This window comes from Peromyscus eremicus, chromosome 18 (assembly GCF_949786415.1).
Source record: "Peromyscus eremicus chromosome 18, PerEre_H2_v1, whole genome shotgun sequence".
NCBI classification, from domain to species: Eukaryota; Metazoa; Chordata; class Mammalia; order Rodentia; family Cricetidae; genus Peromyscus; species Peromyscus eremicus.
Window position 1 is genome coordinate 27,220,649 of NC_081434.1, and position 19,366 is coordinate 27,240,014.

The following is a 19,366-nucleotide window of genomic DNA, read 5'->3' on the forward strand; positions in this document are numbered from 1 at the left end:
AATGCTTTATAAACTCAAGTTTAGCACTCCAGGAAACAGGTTACAGACACAGCCATTACAAACTACAGGATGTTCATCTTCTCACCACCTCTTCCTCCCGCATTCCCCATGGCAGGAGGCAGAGAGAGGCACAGCAGGTTTCTGTCCTAGCACCAGTTACATCCTTGCCCTTGATGCTCTGTCTTTACACTACCTGTTCTGCCTGGCTTCTCTGGCGATCAAGCTCTATTTCTGCATTTCTATTCTGCTGTTCTTGGGTCGATAAATCCTGTGCTATGGTTTCACTCTAAAGAAACATTTAATATATTAAGCAAGTCAACAGGTATATTGCAACTTTAGAGTTTTTTTTTTTTTTTAAGTACAGATCTGTTATAAATGAGTTGTAATGTGTAAATAAAAAGAAATCTTAGAATTGCTTACAGAACTCTGGTAAGAAAAATAAGACAGGGAATGCATGAATATATTTAAAGAAAGCTCACCTGAGATCTAAGGAATACTAGCTCTCTCTGTAGCTGCTCTATAAGATTCTCAAGGGGCTCTATCTGAGACAATTTGGATAGTGCAGTAACAGGCACAGGATCTGAAAGACTAACTTGGATCGAACTTCTCAGCATCTCACTCTGTCTTTTATCGTCTTTCAAACTGAAATCAGCACACTTTGCTTGAGCATGGACCTGTTCATCTTCTGATGCTACTTTATCCACATCATGGTCATACGATTGTTGACAAAATACTACAGAGTTTTGCCTATGTGATAATTTCTGCATTAATTCTGAAGCTGTTGGTGATGCTTGAAAAGACGAACTGCTTTTCTGCAAGAACCTGGTTTTCTCTAGAGCTTGATGGCTTCCTGACACTCTCTTCACACAGTCATCGGAAAGAGAGCATGGGTAATCACTTATGTCTTCACTGCTCTCCTTACTGAAGGTTCTGACTAACGAGTCTAGATTTCTCAAAGATTGTAGACATGGTGCTTTAAAAATCTCCCTTATTGTAATGGCTTCTGGAGTTGGATTATCGTCTTTTACTTGCATAAACGAGGAACATTTAGTGAAAGAGACAATGGGATCCACTCCACTGTCTACACTATGATGAATTCCAGACAGCATTCTCGATAATGATTGTACAGTCCTATTTTCCTCTGTCTCACTCTGATCTGATTGCAGAATGCTGAATGACGGTCTGCTATGCAGCAGCTCTACGTTAGCTGAACTCTTAATCTGTATTCAAAGTAAACAATGCCTCGTTAATCAAGCATGAGACCACCAGGTTATCTAAGCAAGCAAAAATTAATATTAATTTAACAACCTCAAAGAGCAGAGGTGCTAAACGAGATTAAATGATGAAAAAAAAAAAAGAACTACTAGAATTTTCCTTTATTCTTTTTGTCAAAGCATTACGGTTTACCTTTGATTGTGTTTCATTCATACTTTTGAGGCTCATAAAATTTAATTTTCCTTCTCCTATTTTATCTTCCTGAGAAAAGTTTTCAGTTAGGTTCAGTTCCTCAATGGTTAATCCTACAATATGAAAGATTAACAAATAAGAAAGAAAGGAAAAATAACTCTCCTTTAATCCAATGCAAGAATAAGGTTTTAATCTAAACAAAAGGTCTAATGTTTCTAAAATCCTTGATCAACATGTAACCAATATAACTCTCTGATCTAGTTAATTTTTAATAAGCTATCAATAAAATGAGACTTTCAATTGTATCTTTATCATCTGTGTTCATGTTAATTTAAAAGTATCCAATAATAAGTAGTAAAACTATTAACACATATAAAAAAATCAATATAAGGCCATACATTTTTATTTTAATATTTATATTTGACTTTATTTTTATGAAGCTGGGAAGTGACTTCGTGCAGGGTTTTTGCATGCAAGGCAAGTGTTCTAATACTAAGCTCCAATCTCAGTCCTCCAATGGGATTCTTAAAAAGATACTTTAAAAATGTATTTCTTTTTATACTACTATTTTATGTGTATGGGTGTTTCAACTACACGTGTGTCTGTGGACCACGTGTGTGACCAGTGCACCTACAGGGCACAGAAGGCGTTGAATTCCCCTAAGACTGAAATTACAGAAGGTTGCGAGCCAATCAACCTTACAGAAGGTTGTGTGTGTGATGGAAATTGAACCCAGGTCCTCAAGGAGTCCGTGCTCTTAGCTGCTGAACCATATCTACAGCCCCTTTAAAATTTACTTATTTTGATAATTTCATACATTTGATAGCAAATTTTGATCGTATTTACCCATTACCACCTCTTATGCCCTTTCCACACCCCTCTGAACACCTTATTCTCAGCAAATCCTCTCCCTGCTCTCTTGTCTATTGTTTTCATGACCTCTACATTTAATTACGGTTGCTTGTATGAACATAGATGTAGGGTACTTACCAGAGTATGGGAAAGAAGCAGGAATTTTAAATAAATTGATCATTGTACTGGTACATTGTGGAGTTTCACATCTCTACACTAATGAACTAAGATCACATTAAAAAAAAAAAAAGATGGGGGGGTGTTCAAGAGATGGCTCAGTGGTTAAGAGCACACATTGAGCAGATATGGTAGCATATGCCTTTAATCACAGTACTCTGGAGCCAGAGACAGGAGGATCTCTGTGAGTTCAAAGCCAGGCTGGTCTACATAGACAGTTCCATGCCAGCTAGAAAGAGCACAGTGAGACTCTGTCCAGCCACCTTGCAGTGCCTACTGAGTTCATACATCTCAGAGAAGAACGCACTACTGTCACCCTCCTAAGCCAGTGTAGTTACTAACTGAGTTCTACAGTTACCTTTATATCCTCAGTGTATGTACCTCTCACTCCCTCATCAAAGAAGCACCTCTTTGCAGCAGATGGACACCACTACAAAAAGCCCCAACTAGTAAAATTACAGAGAACACAGGACTATCCCCAACTGATAGCAACTGTAACATAACCCTTACACCTGAGCCTCATGGAACATCGCAGAAGGGACAAAAATATTATAAGAGCCAGAGGACCAGGAAGTCTGCCGAAAGACTGAGTCTTCTGTCTATGACAGGGAAGAAACACCCATGAAATCACAACAGGACAGCTGCTTAAACAAGACCTGAACAATGACAATACCAGTTAATATCTTAACATGAATAGGAAAAATCACATGGAGTCGCCACTAGATGAAAAGCTACAGGAAATTAAAAACTACTGAGAGAGGGAGAATTAGTTTCCCTTAGATAAGGACCCTACCCACTTTACCAACGCCAAATGATCAGCCCTAAAAACAAACATGAGCGTAACACAAAATGGACTCACTAGGTTGCATTTATGTACTTATTTACACATGTGCGCGCGCGCGCGCGCGCACACACACACACACACACACACACACACACACACACAAAGAGGGATCAGAGGAAGAACATGCAAGGGGTTAGGGGAAGAGTGGGGAGGAGAAAATTATGTAATTTTAAAAAGTGTTTAATATTCCTCCAGAGGATCCAAGTTTAGTTTTTAGTACCCACACCAAGCAACTCACAACTGCCTATAACTCCAGCTCCAGGGAATCCAATGCCTTCTTCTGGCTTCCATGGGCACTAGCACATGTGTAGCAGACAAACAATAGATATAAAATAAAAATAAACTTAAAAAAAAAGAATTAAAGAAACACTCTCTCTATATGGTCCTCAAAAATGAACTGCAATGGCTGTTACAAAGACTATGTTGTCTTTCTAAAAGTAAGGTAAACAAACAACTGTATTTAAATTTAAGCTTAATGAAAACTTTAAAGTAAATAATTAAAAAAACCCTTCCAATGTACAGCTTTTAAAACAAAATACCATTCTAAGCGTGACATACAGTAATATAAAAATTCCTGTTTTAAGATTAGTCACAACAAAGTGGAGTTGTCTAAAAATCATCAGCCTGTACACTGAATTTTTCAAAAGTGTGTAATTCCAAAACCTGATTGTTGTTTTATTTAATTATTTCAGGGTCAGGATCACACCAATTATACATAGTTATCTCTTTTTCGGGATACTATAATAGAGCGAAATCATCTGCAACATACAGAACAGCCCAGATCCAGGGAAGTCTTTTCAAATGGCACTGCTTTACAAGGATAGAATGACTGAAAATACCTGAGGCTGCATTCCTTTTTCCTCTTTCTTGAGCCATTTGACGAATTTTTCTTTTCAAATCAAGTCGTTCTTCCTCCAGACTTTCAATCTGCAAAGGATGAATTATTAGTAGTTCTCCTTAGTCCAGACAAGAAAACCGTCAATGGAGCATCACTTGCCTCTTTCAAAAGAATCTGGTTTTCAGCTCTGTACTGCTGCTGTTTCAAGCGTTTACTGTTTCTAAATTCAGTTAAATCAATCATTGTCTTTGGTTCAAGGCCTGAAATAGAAAGCAATGCAATTAAAAACTTAAAAACTTGCAAATGAATGGCAAAATCTTCATAGAACATCAAGTAACTGGATTCACCAGCCAATATCATTTGAAACATGGAGACTTCTTGTCCAAGAACTTTCCAGACAGTTATACTACAAAGAACGTTCAGTTTACTAATTATGAAAATCCTGACAAACACATATGGGGATATTGCAAAGGTGCTACAATTCAATCATTAAGGAATCTTGGCAGGAGGTAAATTTGGTTCAATTCCCACTTTAAACTTGTAACTTAGATACAAAGATGATATTTGTTTACTTGTTTATTTATTATTTTAATCTGCCAAGAGTATAATAAGATTAGGCTAAATATAATGCTTAGAGCAGTGAGTACTTGGCAGGTAGCAACCATTATTAATATTAATGATGTTATTACTGGCTTAATCCTTTCTGCCAACTTGTCTCCTAATTTGCCTCCACTTCTGAGGTGAAAATCAGGTATCAAGACAGTGTAAAATAATTGTAAACTGGACTTTGATAATTAAAAGCTAAACCCCTAGCCAGGCAATGGTGGAGCATGCCTTTAATTCCATCATCAGGTGGCAGAAGCAGGCAGGCCTTTGAGTTCAAGGCCAGCCTGTTCTACAGAGCAAGTTCCAGGACAGCAAGGGTTACACAGAGAAACCCTGTCTTGGGTGGGGGGTAGGGTGGGGCTAAACACCTAAAGATAAGACAGCATGGCTTTTGTGACAGCTCTCTAGATACATCAGAAGTTATTCATACAGACCTCCAGATTCCTAGCTGTGACCTGACTGGTCAAAAAAAACAAATCTAACTTGATTGTTTAATATAATCCTAAACTCTAGTTAGATATGCTTCACAAATAATAATCCATATAAAGTATTTATTTTTCTATACAAAAATTTTATAGATTGTCAGTTTCATTAAGAAAGCACTAATTGATATTCAGCAAGTATAATGAAATTATATTTAAATCATAATATTCATTTTACAGAAGCAACTTAGATTGTGCACTTCAGCTATAACTTATCATATAAACTAGCAATATTAATGAATTCACCACTTATTTTAAAAAGTATGTAAGTTCCCAAGTCATATTTGAAAATTATATCTTTGACTAAAGGGAACTCTTAAAATACTCAAGTAAAACATAAGCAGTTTAAATTGTACTTATAAATCTTTAAAAGGTTTACAAAGTACTTTTAAATGGCCTCATCTGAAACAAAATCAGTTTGTAACATAACAATTCATACGGACGTTTCTTATTTGCAGAAATACAGTTGACGGCTGGTATGCAGCATAATACAATGCATTTTCACCTCTGGGTGAGCAGTTATTATTACTGAAGACATACCAGGCCAAGGAAAGCCGTGTTCCTTATCAGCCATCCCAACACAGTGAGGTCCCCAAACCCACTTCATTCAGAGTACCTCCACTTTTGTTCAAGGGTTTCTACAGAAACATTTATTTGGGGAAAAATATCCTTCAACTACTGAGGAGTAAATAAACATACATAAAGTAAGGGCCAGAGGCCAAGCACAGGGGAGGAAGAACATGTGTGTGGAATGAGAAGACTTAGATTTGGTGAATAGGGCCACTTCCCCTCCCAAAGTATAAACAAATCAAAAGGAGACAAAGAAGACTTAGAAAGTAGGGTATAGGAAAAAGAAATGTCTTCAAAAACAGCTTACCAGCCCGTTCTCTAAGGGCTTCATTTTCATCAAGGACATCATTGATTTTCATCTCAAGCTTATTGATTTCCTTGGTCAATACTTCAATCTCTCCATCTCTTATTTTAATTTGGGCTTTACAATGCTTTATTTCAATAACAGCATCTTCTAAGCCATAAACACCCTGAAAAATACCCCATCTAACTTAAATACAACATAATTTATTTGAACAAATAAATCATACGTATGAATTTACTTTTTTTATTAAGTTGATGGTTAAGCAAACTTACCTAGACCTGTATTTTATATGGCAGATTTTTTTATAACTAATACATAAAAATAAGAATAGTGCATATTAATGGAGTCTTTTAATGTGCTTCTATAAACCAAATCTAGCAATGAGGGCAGAATATCAACATCTGACGCTTAGGCAATGTGACTCGGAATATTACATATGAAACACTGAATACATAGACATATACATAAAGGTAGAGAGATAAAAACACGAATATAAAAACAGGCATACCAATCAGTGCATAATTAATTGTTTGAAATCAAATTTAAAAATATGAATAATCCAAGTAAATTCAGTTGTTATAGTAGGCACCAAAGTCATCCCCATCACAAGGTCATCAAGTGTCACACCCCATGATGGCACAATGACACAGATAACAAGGGATCTAATCCTGCTACCTCATCAGAGCTGCTTATCAAACAGAACACTTCCATCAAAAGTTTTGAAAGGAAGGTAAATGCAGAAGGAGGATAAGGGAGGACAAAATAACAATAACGATGTCTGGAAAGGCCAGAGGAAATCAGACAATCAACTATTCATCTAAAACAAAAACAATCAAACGCACAAAAACTCTGTAACAAACTAACTATGCATATATGGTTTAAATGAGCTTTTCTCATCTGTGCTGACAACGTTCCCTCCAAGAGCCAAAGATCACCTAACGAAAACCCCAATACCAGACATGAGATGCCTTCTTTTGAGTTGTTGGTCAAGGTTGTCTAAGAGACTCTCAAAATGCACAGCCTGTTGCTATTGCCCTTGGCTTTCCCCAGTGGTAGAAGGATAGTCCCAGTTACTGGAGCCACCATACATTTCATAAACAGGGCCTAGACACCCCTATTGGAACTGATTTTTAAGCCTCTTCCCTAAGGACTAGCTTTCATGGTACCAGAAGGCACCATGGAAGTTTGCAAAGGTGGGAAGCAGCTGATAGACCTACCCACCTCTGCTGCTTATGAACCACAGCGACCAGCACGGCACAATATTCCTGAGAAAAACTACACAGTGCTAGTGAAGTCATGGTTACTGGAGGAGAACCCACAACCACTTTACTAAACATATGTCCTGATACCTACAGATAAATGTAATCCTCTTTCTCTCTGCAGAAGAAGGAGACCATTACTGAAAACCACAGGCAATCAAAATGCTGAGTTGTAGAGGCCAGTCAGGCTCAGGGACCATGGCAGAGAGGGGGCATAACTTTAAGAGAGATTTTAAGAGTGAGATAATCAGGCAGATTGCTATGAGATTGTGTATCCTAATAAATGTCAGAAGCTGTGCCATAAAGTCTCTTCACCATGACTGCCTAAATATGAGCTAAACAGGAATGACAACAAGAGATATGCCAAGGAAAGCCCAGGAGGTCTCAACCCTCCACCAAGAACTACAGGCAATTAACGAATGCTTAGCAGGAAAAAGTCTTCTCCAGTGAAAAGTACAACAAATGGTTATCCAACACCAAATAAATACATAACTGCCAAGCAGTGATGGCGCACGCCTTTAATCCTCAGCACTTGGGAGGCAGAGCCAGGCAGATCTCTGTGAGTTCAAGGCCAGCCTGGTCTACAAAGCGAGATCCAGGACAGGCACCAAAACTACACAGAGAAACTCTTCCTGAAAAAAACTATCGAAATAAATAAATACATAGATAACTAATTATGCAGGCTGATCAAGTTATATTTAGGAATATATATATATATATATATATATATATATTCCTAATATACATCTAACAACAACTAATGACAAAAGAAGGAATGAGAGTAAAGAGGGTTAGGTGGGGAGCCTTTGTAAGGAGGAAACAGAAGGGAGAAATGATAGAATTATAATCTCAAACATAAAAGAAAAAGTAATAAAAATAAACTTTGTAAAAACGAAGAATGTTTGGAAACAATTCTCTTGACATAAACCAAATGCCCAAAAGCTTGAATAATTTAGAACCAATAGAGATAGAGAAGGCTTTCTACATGGAACAGAATAGAAGCCACACAACAGCCCTGATGTCAAGAATAATTTCAAGCTCTTTGGCTGACAAGATAAAAATACTTACAGATTCATAATCTTTTAATCTCTTCAGAGCCTCAACCAATTCTTTATCCTTCTCCCTGGCATCAGCCTCGGCCAGTTCAGCTGTTCTCTCAGCCTCTTTTGTTTTCTCTTCTAAAATTTGTACTTTGGAGTGAATTTTCATATAATGAGTCTGTTGGTGAAAGCTTGAAGTACCTACCATATGAAAACAGAAACATGAGTGAACCGAATCGAGTATTCCTTCCTATTAATCAGTTGTTCCCAAGCAGGGAAAGAAGTACAGCACAAAAACTTCTTACATGTTAGAATTTATATTTGTAAAATCAAGGACCAAGGTACTGTTTTGATTTTATTAATAAAACCAACTAAAAAGTAGAATTGAGTATAATTACTCTAACTAGAAGGACAAGGCTTATAAAGAAGGTTGTAAAAGATACATTACTATGACAAAGGATAATAATAGTCAACATTTTTTATGACCACCATTAACATTAAAATAGATTTTTCACCTACTCATCTTGAACTATCGCCAGAAATGAACAGTTTATTTTTTCCTAGCTGACATTTTCTGTGGTTGTAGGACTAGGCATCTTATGGTGTTCCATCTCTCTGCACATTCCTTTTTAGTGTCCTGTGGTTATTTCATTTCATCTCATTAGCCTCCAAATTAGAAGTATTCCCAGAGATTCATTTTGAGATTCTTACATAACTTATACTCCTTCCCTTGATGGTCTACACTAGTCTCTAACTTCAAGCTGAATTTTCATGGAGATGGATGCCAAGCTTTTATCTTTAACCTAAATTGTGCTTAAGAACTTTAGAAGCCATACCTAAGTATCTATCTAAGACTTTTAGCTGGATGCCTAATAAACATCTCAAATTTAACATGTTCAAAACAGTACCTCATCATCTCTAAGCCTTCCCTTCTCACAATCCTTTCCAAGATACAGATCAAAAGTCCTAATGAGTGTCTCTCAAATCCTTCACCTAACTAACTCAACTTCTATCACCTTCAAAATACATCTAAAACTGACTACCGTTAATACCACTGTTAGCATAATGCCCAGTCTATTAGGTTATTCCCATAGCCTGGTAACACTTCTCCCTGCTTCCTTCCTTACAATCACTACAATCTAGGTGAGACTAAATCATTCCCATCTCTTTTACCTAAAAGTCAAAGTCTTTACAATAAACTACAGACTTAATAACAAGGCCTTTAGCATGCTCTTTGATCTTTTTTTTCTGCTATTTTTCATTGTTCACTTTCTTCAAGCTATCAACATTTACCTGTTGACTCCTAAACAGTTAGTGAGTTTGAACACACCCCCACTGCTTGAGACCATACACACTGTTTACTCCTTCACTGCCTTTAAGGCACTGTTCCAGCATGTCCAGTGAGACTCTCGCTTTACTGTCTAAATTACAATCTGTATGTCCGGCTAAATATTTTGTTGTTGTTGTTGTTGTTGTTGTTGTTGTTGTTTCAAGACAGGGTTTCTCTGTGTAGTTTTGGTGGTTGTTCTGGATCTCGCTCTGTAGACCAGGCTGGCCTCGAACTCACAGAGATCTCCCTGGCTTTGCCTCCCGAGTGCTGGGATTAATGGCATGTGCCACTACTGCCCACCCAATCAATTTTTTTATCTTCAGCAATTATAAGTATGCCCATGAATTTATTGTAAATCCTTTTTGAACTACCATACATCAGTATACTTACAAGATGTAGTTTTATAAAAATACTGGTATTTCAAGGGCTTAAAGTCAGAGGACTTGATGTAATAGGCAAAATAGTATAACTTAGTCAAAGAATAGGATGACAGATTTTTGGAGAATTATTTCAAAACACACAAAATTATTTCTGAAAATAATTGACAATGGGTAACACATCCACCAAAGAACCTTTGTTAATTATAAAAGATATAATTTAAAGAAAACCTACATTACCATTTTAACTTTTTATACAATCGATCTAAAACTATTGTCTAAGTAATTTTCATCATGAGAAAAATGACAGAAAAGCATGCATTATTTACAAGTTTAAACACTAGAAATACATGGCATAATTAATACTTTGTATAATTATTTAAAAATATTTATAATTTAACAAACACTTTGGTAGCATTACACAATTTTATTTTTATAAAAAGTCTTTTGAAATACAATATATGAAAGTCATATACTTATAAAATATTAAATTACCTTTGTCTTTCTTGAGCTCATTTTTCAAATCTTCAATAATAAAAGTATTTTTTTCCATTTCTTTTGTATACTGTTCTACTTGTTCAGTAAGCATCTTAATTTGACTGTCTCGTTCCTGAATACCCTATAAAATATTTTGCAGTATCAAATAAACCTGCATTGTTATGAACATATATGTTTTCAATAAATAAGAAAATATATTTTCTCATGGCCAAACTACGTTTCTTTTAGACAATTTTTTATTACATTAATTTATTCATTTTGTGTGTGTATGTGTGTAGGCAGGAGTGTGGAGGCCAGGTAACAACTTGTAAGAGTCAGTTCATTTTTTCAGGACATCGGGTCCAGGGCTAAACTGAAGTTGTCAGGCAAACACCAAGTATCTGTACCCACTGTGCCAACCTTGGCAAGTGGCACCAGACTCAGCAAACTAGGTTTCTTATGTATTATTCAAACTGTACTACACAACATGTAGTTCATGTTAGCATGCTAATATATAAAGATGGAAAAATGTGTTCCAGAACTCCCTAATATTTGAGACTTTATAACTTCTTACATATTGTTCCTCATCATCCATTGAATCTTATCTTTACCACGTCATATGTTTTCTTTGGGATTTTCATCCAGCTCAGCTTTTACGCCTTTCATACTTCATTTAGAAACAACATTCTCATCACTGTTCTCATTCATCAAATACATCTCAAATTCCATTCTGTCTTTAGTACTTTAACTGGAAAGAACATACATAAGAGAAGTGCAGGGTTTTGTTTGTTTGTTTGTTTGTTTGTTTGTTTGTTTTTCTGAATGAGTTTGTTTTGCTGAAAACAAAACCCTGAGGTAGAACATTAACAATATAACTACACTTAGTTCATTTTACTTAGTATCGTCATAAGATATACAATAATAAACATTAATAAAAAGGTAGTAAGGTATTTAAAATCTATAGGTTTTTAATAGAGTTTTAGTAATTTTTGACTGACAATAATAGTAATATAAAAAAGCAAAATAATTCTGTTCTGAAGTATAACTCTCTCTCTGAACTTAATTCCAGCTTCGCCTCCCCACACTTGGGAATGGATGAGAAACTTCGGTTTGTATACATACAGTAATGGAAGCCACCAGTTAGACACGATGACAGACAGGACGGCTAGGACATTAACATCATTGGCTGACATTGCAAATTTTGAAAAGGTTTTACCTGTTTCAGAGCCATAATGTTACTTTTATCAGCATCAAGTTGGGCATTTTTAAGTTTCTCTCTCAGATTATGTAACATTTGCTGATATTCAATGATTTCATCATCTTTAGAAGACAAAATTAACTATAAACAAAACAAGATCTGTTATAGAAAAGGAAAATTAAGGAACCACTCTTCATTTATAAAAAATAATAAATACCTCTAGTACATTTAAAACAATACAAAAATAAAATTCTTTTAAAATTGTTTTTCAGTGTGTGGTGTATAATATGTTTCTTTCTCTCTCTCTCTCTCTCTCTCTCTCTCTCTCTCTCTCTCTCTCTGTGTGTGTGTGTGTGTGTGTGTGTGTGTGTGTGTGTGTGTGTGTGTGTGTGGTCAGGAGTTGACATGAGATATCAATCTCTGGAGATAGAATATTTCACTGAGCTTAGATCTGACAGGCTAACTGGACTGACTGGCCCCTGAATCTGCCTCCTTTGCCTCCCCAGCATGCTTTCACAAGGTACCAGGGATCCAGAATTCGGGCCTCAGGCTGCCACAGCAGGTACTGTATTGATGTTTCTCATCTCCCCAGTCCAGAAAATAAAATTCATTTAATTAAAAAAAAGTCAGTAACTACAACTACTATATATACAGTTTGAAATTTACAATTCAACCCTCTGGATCTCAGACCTCATTTCGGGAGAAAAGTTATATAACTGCAAAATGTTTTATAGAAGATGTTTCTTAAGAAAACATTAAAATATCACAGGAAAATACAAAATAACTTGAATGAATGGAAGAGTATTTTGTGTTCTTAGCTACAGAGAGCAAAAAAATCATAAAGGTGTTCATAAAAATCACAAAGAGTCTAATAATCAAAACCAAAATAAAAACAGGTTTTCAGATATTTATACATGCAACAATTAAGTGTATATAGAAAAAAATGTGTATGTAGCTAGAAAATAGCTAATCAAACAAATAAAAGGGAGTACAAAAACACTCAAATTCAACACGTTTCTATGTAATCAAAATAGAACAATATTTCAGTATGAGAATGATGAAATATTCAAGAAATGTTACTTGAATAAAAGTCACTCAGCTGTATCCATTTCACTTTAAAAAAATTAATATACATGTTTCAAAGATTTAAAATTAAATATAAAATCAGAAGATACTAGAAATTGGACGAGAAAAGTTTTGCTTTTTCAAATTGTATTAGCCAATATAAATATTCATTCTTTTTTTTTTTTCTATTTATCTGGAGATAATGTCTCACTACTCAGAAGTCCAGGCTGGTCTTCAATTCAGGACCCTCACCTTCTGAGTAATAGAATTAGTCATATGCCCTCTAGCCTAGCAATATGAAGTGTATCTAGTTATAATGAAGGGTCAAAATGCATTAAAATATAATAAGTGCAAATATACAATATAAAAACAAGCACTTCACATAAAAAATTCTAAGAGCCAAAGATAGAGAGATATAGTTGTAATTTAAATCACAGTCACACTTGTAGCAATTGACTTTACCAAAATATGTGTGTGTGTGTGTGCGTGTGTGTGTTCTCATTAAAACACACTTTAAAACACTGCTTTCAAAAGACAAACTGGAAACCTCCTAAATGTTAAATGAGCAAACGGGATTCAAACAACAGTTGGAAAGCTCTGGCCTCCACTCATTGCCGTAAGGACCTGGAAAGCAGCCATGCTCATTCGCCATGGATTGTTCAGCGACTACTGCTTTCACGTTGAAGCGGCAGCTGAGTGCTTACAACACAACTGGATAGCTAAGCTTCAGAAATTAACTGAGCCTTTCTGATTAACTCAGCTTTATCCCCCATTGCAACCACACTGGTTTAAAATATAGATTATCTGAACTTCCCAGATAATAAACAATTCCTAATTGCCAATACGGTTTATGTGAGCATGGCTGGAAATCGAGACAACAGAAGTGTGACAGCTTTTACAATAAGAGTTACCTCATTCACAAATTCCAACCATCATAATCCTAGCTTCTTGACAGAAGGTACAGCTCTGGATTAGGTGTGATTGGAATGTAGAAATCAGGTACACAGGGGATACTGTGAAAGGGCTTTCCAAATGATTTTGATGAGTCTTTTTCCTAGTCTCATTCTGGATTAATCTTGCCTTTAAAGTACTTGTCAAATAAATAAAAGACTACATATAGAAGTCTAGAGCTTTTCTAGCCAGAACACATAGTAAACTTTTTAAAGAGCAACACAAGTGTTATTATCTGCTGTAAGTCGAATCGAAGTGAAAGTTAATACACAGAAGGAGAACAAGTCGTCTCCACTGAGACAGCACCTTCCACTCTTCCACTTTGGCATTGACAGCCATCATGACGGGGTCATCCTCTTCATCCTTTGCTTTCAGAAGATCGGTGAGCTCTTGCACCTAAGAGGAGCAATCAGTCATGAAATGGTGCAAATTAGTGCAATCCAACGTATTATTATATATGCATACTTACTTATGCACAAATACATGCTTGCAGATGCCTTATACTTCATATGCTATAGGGCTTCATAGCCCTATAGTTAAAGGTGACATTTATTGGCTGTACAATACTAAATAAAACTCTAAAATCTGAAACAGTCCCAAATTGGATACTCTTTATGGTACCACAAGTGGAAAATTACACATCATATATCATATGCTCTGTTTTAATCAAAAGACAAGTGTATGAAAACTGTATTCATGGTATACATATCAAGGACATAAGAAGAATACATGAATTTAGTGTTTAAACCTTAACCTTATCCTCAAGATACATCATGTACATATGTAATCTACACACGGCACATATGAGAGGACTGTAGAGCCCCTGTGGACAAGTATTATCAGGATGACAACATATTACTATAGGAAGAAAAGCAACAAAATCCACACATTAGAAAATGAAAGTATTCAATGACTCCATCTGAAGCTTATGAGAGCAAGTCTTGATTTCAACAGGAGTTCTTACTTGAAGTCGATAGTGCTCATTCTCTTTTTTTATCTGGTCCATTACAGTATCTGTCTGATGCACAACAGCTTTCATCCTGTTATATTCATCAGTCATCTTCTCCATTTCCTGTACAGACTCTTCCAGATTTTTTCTCATTTCTTGGTTCTGAACTTCAATTTTTTCATTAGCTTCTGTTAAAGTCTAAAAATGTTAAATACACTATTAGTTTAAAATAGTTTTACAAGAAACTGAAATTTATATTAAGTTGTAATTAAATAGAGCCATAGGGCCCTCTAGAGAAGAAAATGATTCGTCATAGACCATTAAGATTAATGTGGCATTGGCCAATTAAGTTAAATTAAGTGTGAAGAAAATTGTATATAGGATCTCAATTGTTCTTGGTGCCCAATATAGACAAATGTAAGGAGTAAATAAATAATTACAAATTCAGAGACACATTTTACTTTGTACTTTAAAAGTACATAATGTGGCCAGAGATGTGTCCGTGGGTAACATAGGTGCAGTGTAAATACGTGAAGCTCAGCTTGAATTCACTAGAATGCACATAAAGCCAGTTACAGTACTATTTTTATCCCCATTGCTCCTACTGGGAGATGGAAGAGAGATAACCGTCTAATCCCTGGAATTTGCTGACCTAGGCCGCCTGGAATACAGAGTAGTGAACAAAGAGATCCTACCTCAAACAGGGCAGAGGCTCACAACAGACAGCAGAGGTCATCCTCTGAGCTCCACACACATGCAGACACCCACTCACACACACACACACACACACACACACACACACACACACACGGACAGACAGCACTGTGCACACACAAAACAGAACACTGAAAATACCCAGTGGTAAACACATAATCAGAAATGACAAAGAGGGATAGAGATTAGGTTCACACCACGCTGATATTCAAGTTTGTAAAACCGTTGCTCTGAACCGACTCACTCACTTTACCTGAATTTCATCGAGATACTGAACAAGTTCATAGTTCTTTTTAGATAACTGTGACCGGTAGTCACTGTCCTCTCCTCTCCTTGACAGGAGGGACTCCTTGTGTGAATCTATCTGTTTCTGGTAGTCAATAATGTCCTGGCGAAGCTGTTCATTCTGAGGTTAGAGCAAACACAGCAGTCATCCATTAAAAATACAAGTCAAAAGAAAAACAACAGGCCAATACTACTGAGGACGACAAAAAGCTACCTTTTAACTAATGCTCCCAGACATAGCTCTAAGTCCCCAAGGGCTCACTACCCATACCACCTCACCTTTTTCTTTAGACGTTTGTTCTTCAGTAAAGGACAGGAAAAGGATAATCAGAAATGAGAAAGGCAACACATAATTAAAACTAATATTTAAGTTTTAAAGAAAACAGGAACAAAGAAATTTTTTAAGATAACTGAATATATTTTTAAAAATAGCCAAAGAAATTAAAAATATTAAGTATGAACCAAAAGAAAGAAGTTTTTCTAGGTTAAAAGGAAATTTTTGATAAAACAATTAAAAGGAGAGAACATGGTAGATGGGAGTTGGAGGAGGAACAGAGAAGGGGAAATGATGTGGTCATATTTTAATTAAAATATTTTTGTGACAAGACAAAATTATTACTTAGCACATATACAAAAATAACAATACAACTTATAAGACTTTTTTAGAAACAAAATTATGAGCATGCTAGACAAAGAGTCCTAAGAAAAGAAATCTATTCAAATGCTCAATTAGCTGATTAGGAAGCATAGCCATGTAAGAGAAACAAGGCAACAAGGCGGACCCACACAGATCCAAGAAAGGGATAAACGACCCAAGGGACTCCTATTTGGTTGACTTTGTTATTCCCTGAGACAAAGCCATCATAGTATCAGTTAGTATGATTATCATCAGTTACACAGATTACATTCTGGTTAAAATACAAATTTCATTGAACCTTTTAGACAGGGAAGCCTTTGTTGAACCACCACATTTACTGAAGTTTTCTACTAACCTCTCTTCTTAATTTGCTGTTTTCATTTTCCGCCTCCTCATTTCGAAGAGCCAACTAAAACGGTAAAAAAATAATAATAATAATAAGATAAAACTCAAAAGTAATTCAACCTAAATCCCCTATTAGCTTGTTGATTTAAATTCTAAATCTTTTCCAATAAAGCAGAGAACATTTAACTACTAAAGACTTCATATCATACTAGGACAAAATAAGAAATAATTTTAAACTAAGGATTTTAAAAAGTACAAAAAAGAGCTCAATTTTAAAGCTTAAAAATAATAATAATAAAATAAAAACTATATATACGAAAAGCAAACTAAAGGCTAAAAAAGACAAACATCTAAAAGTTATATTTCCCAACATTTTAAATGTTTAAGATCATTCTAGCTTTCCTTATGCCAAGGAAAAAACAGTCTTTGCTCTTCATAGACCTGAAATACCTAGAAAATGGCAGTACAGAGAATAGTTAATTGAAGCCATCTGAAATCCGATTGGCCTGGGTTTATATCTTTTGATTTTCAATTCCTACTTAAGAATGAAAAAGCCATCTACTATCTCTTAAATTCATTTCATCTCTTCTGGTGACATGAGAAATATGATGTATGTATATCCTGAACATGATATTCAATGAACAGGACAGCAGAAAATGTCAAATGTTCTTTTCTTCCCCTAAAACAGTTCATTTTTTGCAGTTTCTGTTTCTTCTGGACAGAAAAAAAAAAATATGACCAATATAGTGGCTTTTTATTACCTAGTCTCATAAGACATCCTTTTGATGACCTTTTACTTTTCTGGTTTCTGCCTTACTCAAGCAAAAAATCCAATCACAATAGCATGCAACGAACTTAGAAGGTTCTATAAGGAGGCATATGATGGTTCTTTAGACTCTAGGGGACAGCAGGGAGGAAATAAAAGATGCCATTGGGTTAGCAGAGGAACTCTAATCATAGATTAGATAAGACTACTGAATCAATATTACATTTCTTGAGCATCACAATTCTATTTTGGTTATATTAGAGATTTCTCACTTTTGGAGACCTATTTAAGTGTAAAGTATTATTATGTCTAAATTAAGTCTCAAATGGCTCAACAAAAAAAAAATGAATGAGAGATGAAGAATTATGTATACAAAGATATGAAGAAATCTGAATTGATGAATATACATAAGAAGAATATGAATATTTATTGTTTTTCTAACAATCTTCATGAAAACATATTTTTCAAATAAAATATTTAAAGAAAGCTCATAGTAACATGCAAGGCACAATGCAAATTTTAGAAGTTTAATGGTAATTAAAATGATGACTACTATTATTATCTGGTATTAACTGTCCAATAGTATTCTGAATTGGAAAGTTAAGAATTTAATACTCATCATTCAATGTTACTCCATTGTTTTCCTTTTGCTTCTCAAACCACACACTCTTGATGGCTTTCTCTGAGAGCACCTACTTTATTATTTTATTAAACAGTTGTCAGAGATACATCTTACAATCATTGCTCTGGCTTCATTAATATCTGTACTAAAAACCAATACATTCTCATGATCTGTCCAGTGTCGACTGTGAATATGAGATTCAAACATCTCTTCTTTGAGTATGTCCACAAGAACCTCAAATTCAACTTTACAAAACTGAAATAATGATCTCAAACCTCCAAACTCCTTTGTGTTCCAAACAGCACCCTTATATTTACCCATGCCCATACCAAAAAAATAAACAGATTGTCCATTCCTCTCCCTCATCAATCATACACCACATCTAATTACATCTCCTCCTCTCAAGTATGCCTTCGTCTCTTACTCCCATCATTTATTCCCTTTATAGGCCACCATTAGTACCTGTTGGAATGAATACAAACGCCCTCTTCAATCCACTCTCCACAAAGCAGAGTAAGCTTTACAAGCACTGATTTGACCTATCCTGTGTTCAAACATTCCCTCCTAATTTTTTAGAAGAGTTCCTTAGGACCTCACCTTTCCCAGAAGTTCACAAGTATCAAAGCTGGGACCGTAGGATAGGAGAGTGGTTATCAGTCTATTCTTGAGTGGGACTGTCACATTCAAATACTCACTTATCCTTCACTAGCTGTGACCATGAGCACTTACTTACTCTGTCTATATCCCTTCACTTCTTCATTTACACCATATCAGAAATGACTCCTGTCTCACATATGGTAGGTATCAAGTAAGGAATGATGAATCAATGCATACAAAGTATCTGACAAATGATGAAGACTCCATCTTATCTACGTTTCAGTCAAATGAATAATTGTAGTTCTTGCGTATTTCTTACTTGGGTCTTAATAAATGATGTGCCTTCTATCCAGAGTATTCTCTTCTTTGATACTATACACATTTTAATTTCTGTTGCTATACTCCCTTCTACTTTCAGACGCAGTTTATGCATTACATGCTGAACATCCAGACTGGTTTAAATAGCCCTCCACAGCGTATCTCAACCTAGTCTTACATCCTGATACACCCATACAGTTTCATATTATCCCTATGTTATTATAAATTGTGAGTATCTCTTAGAACTAGAACTTTGGTATTACCCAGCAAAGTTTTGGTTGTACTGTAATAACCACAGGTTAAAAAAGGAATTTATACCCTAGCAGCTGAAGAAGTATAGGGCCATGTATTCATGG

General features: G+C 35.5%; 1 protein-coding gene across 1 annotated transcript in view; it reads right to left on the reverse strand.

Annotated features, from left to right (window-relative positions):
- The window catches only part of Cep290 (centrosomal protein 290), an 80,180-nt gene that overhangs the window by 54,581 nt on the left and 6,233 nt on the right, over positions 1-19,366 (reverse strand). Inside the window, exons 7-19 of the mRNA XM_059245235.1 lie at positions 16,718-16,771; positions 15,694-15,846; positions 14,742-14,924; positions 14,084-14,173; positions 11,780-11,902; positions 10,582-10,705; positions 8,408-8,580; positions 6,084-6,246; positions 4,278-4,378; positions 4,120-4,207; positions 1,408-1,520; positions 480-1,220; positions 194-286 (exon numbers count right to left, since the gene is read on the reverse strand). Coding sequence (XP_059101218.1) covers positions 194-286; positions 480-1,220; positions 1,408-1,520; positions 4,120-4,207; positions 4,278-4,378; positions 6,084-6,246; positions 8,408-8,580; positions 10,582-10,705; positions 11,780-11,902; positions 14,084-14,173; positions 14,742-14,924; positions 15,694-15,846; positions 16,718-16,771 — 2,199 coding nt within the window. The remainder of the gene's footprint in view (positions 1-193; positions 287-479; positions 1,221-1,407; positions 1,521-4,119; positions 4,208-4,277; positions 4,379-6,083; positions 6,247-8,407; positions 8,581-10,581; positions 10,706-11,779; positions 11,903-14,083; positions 14,174-14,741; positions 14,925-15,693; positions 15,847-16,717; positions 16,772-19,366) is intronic.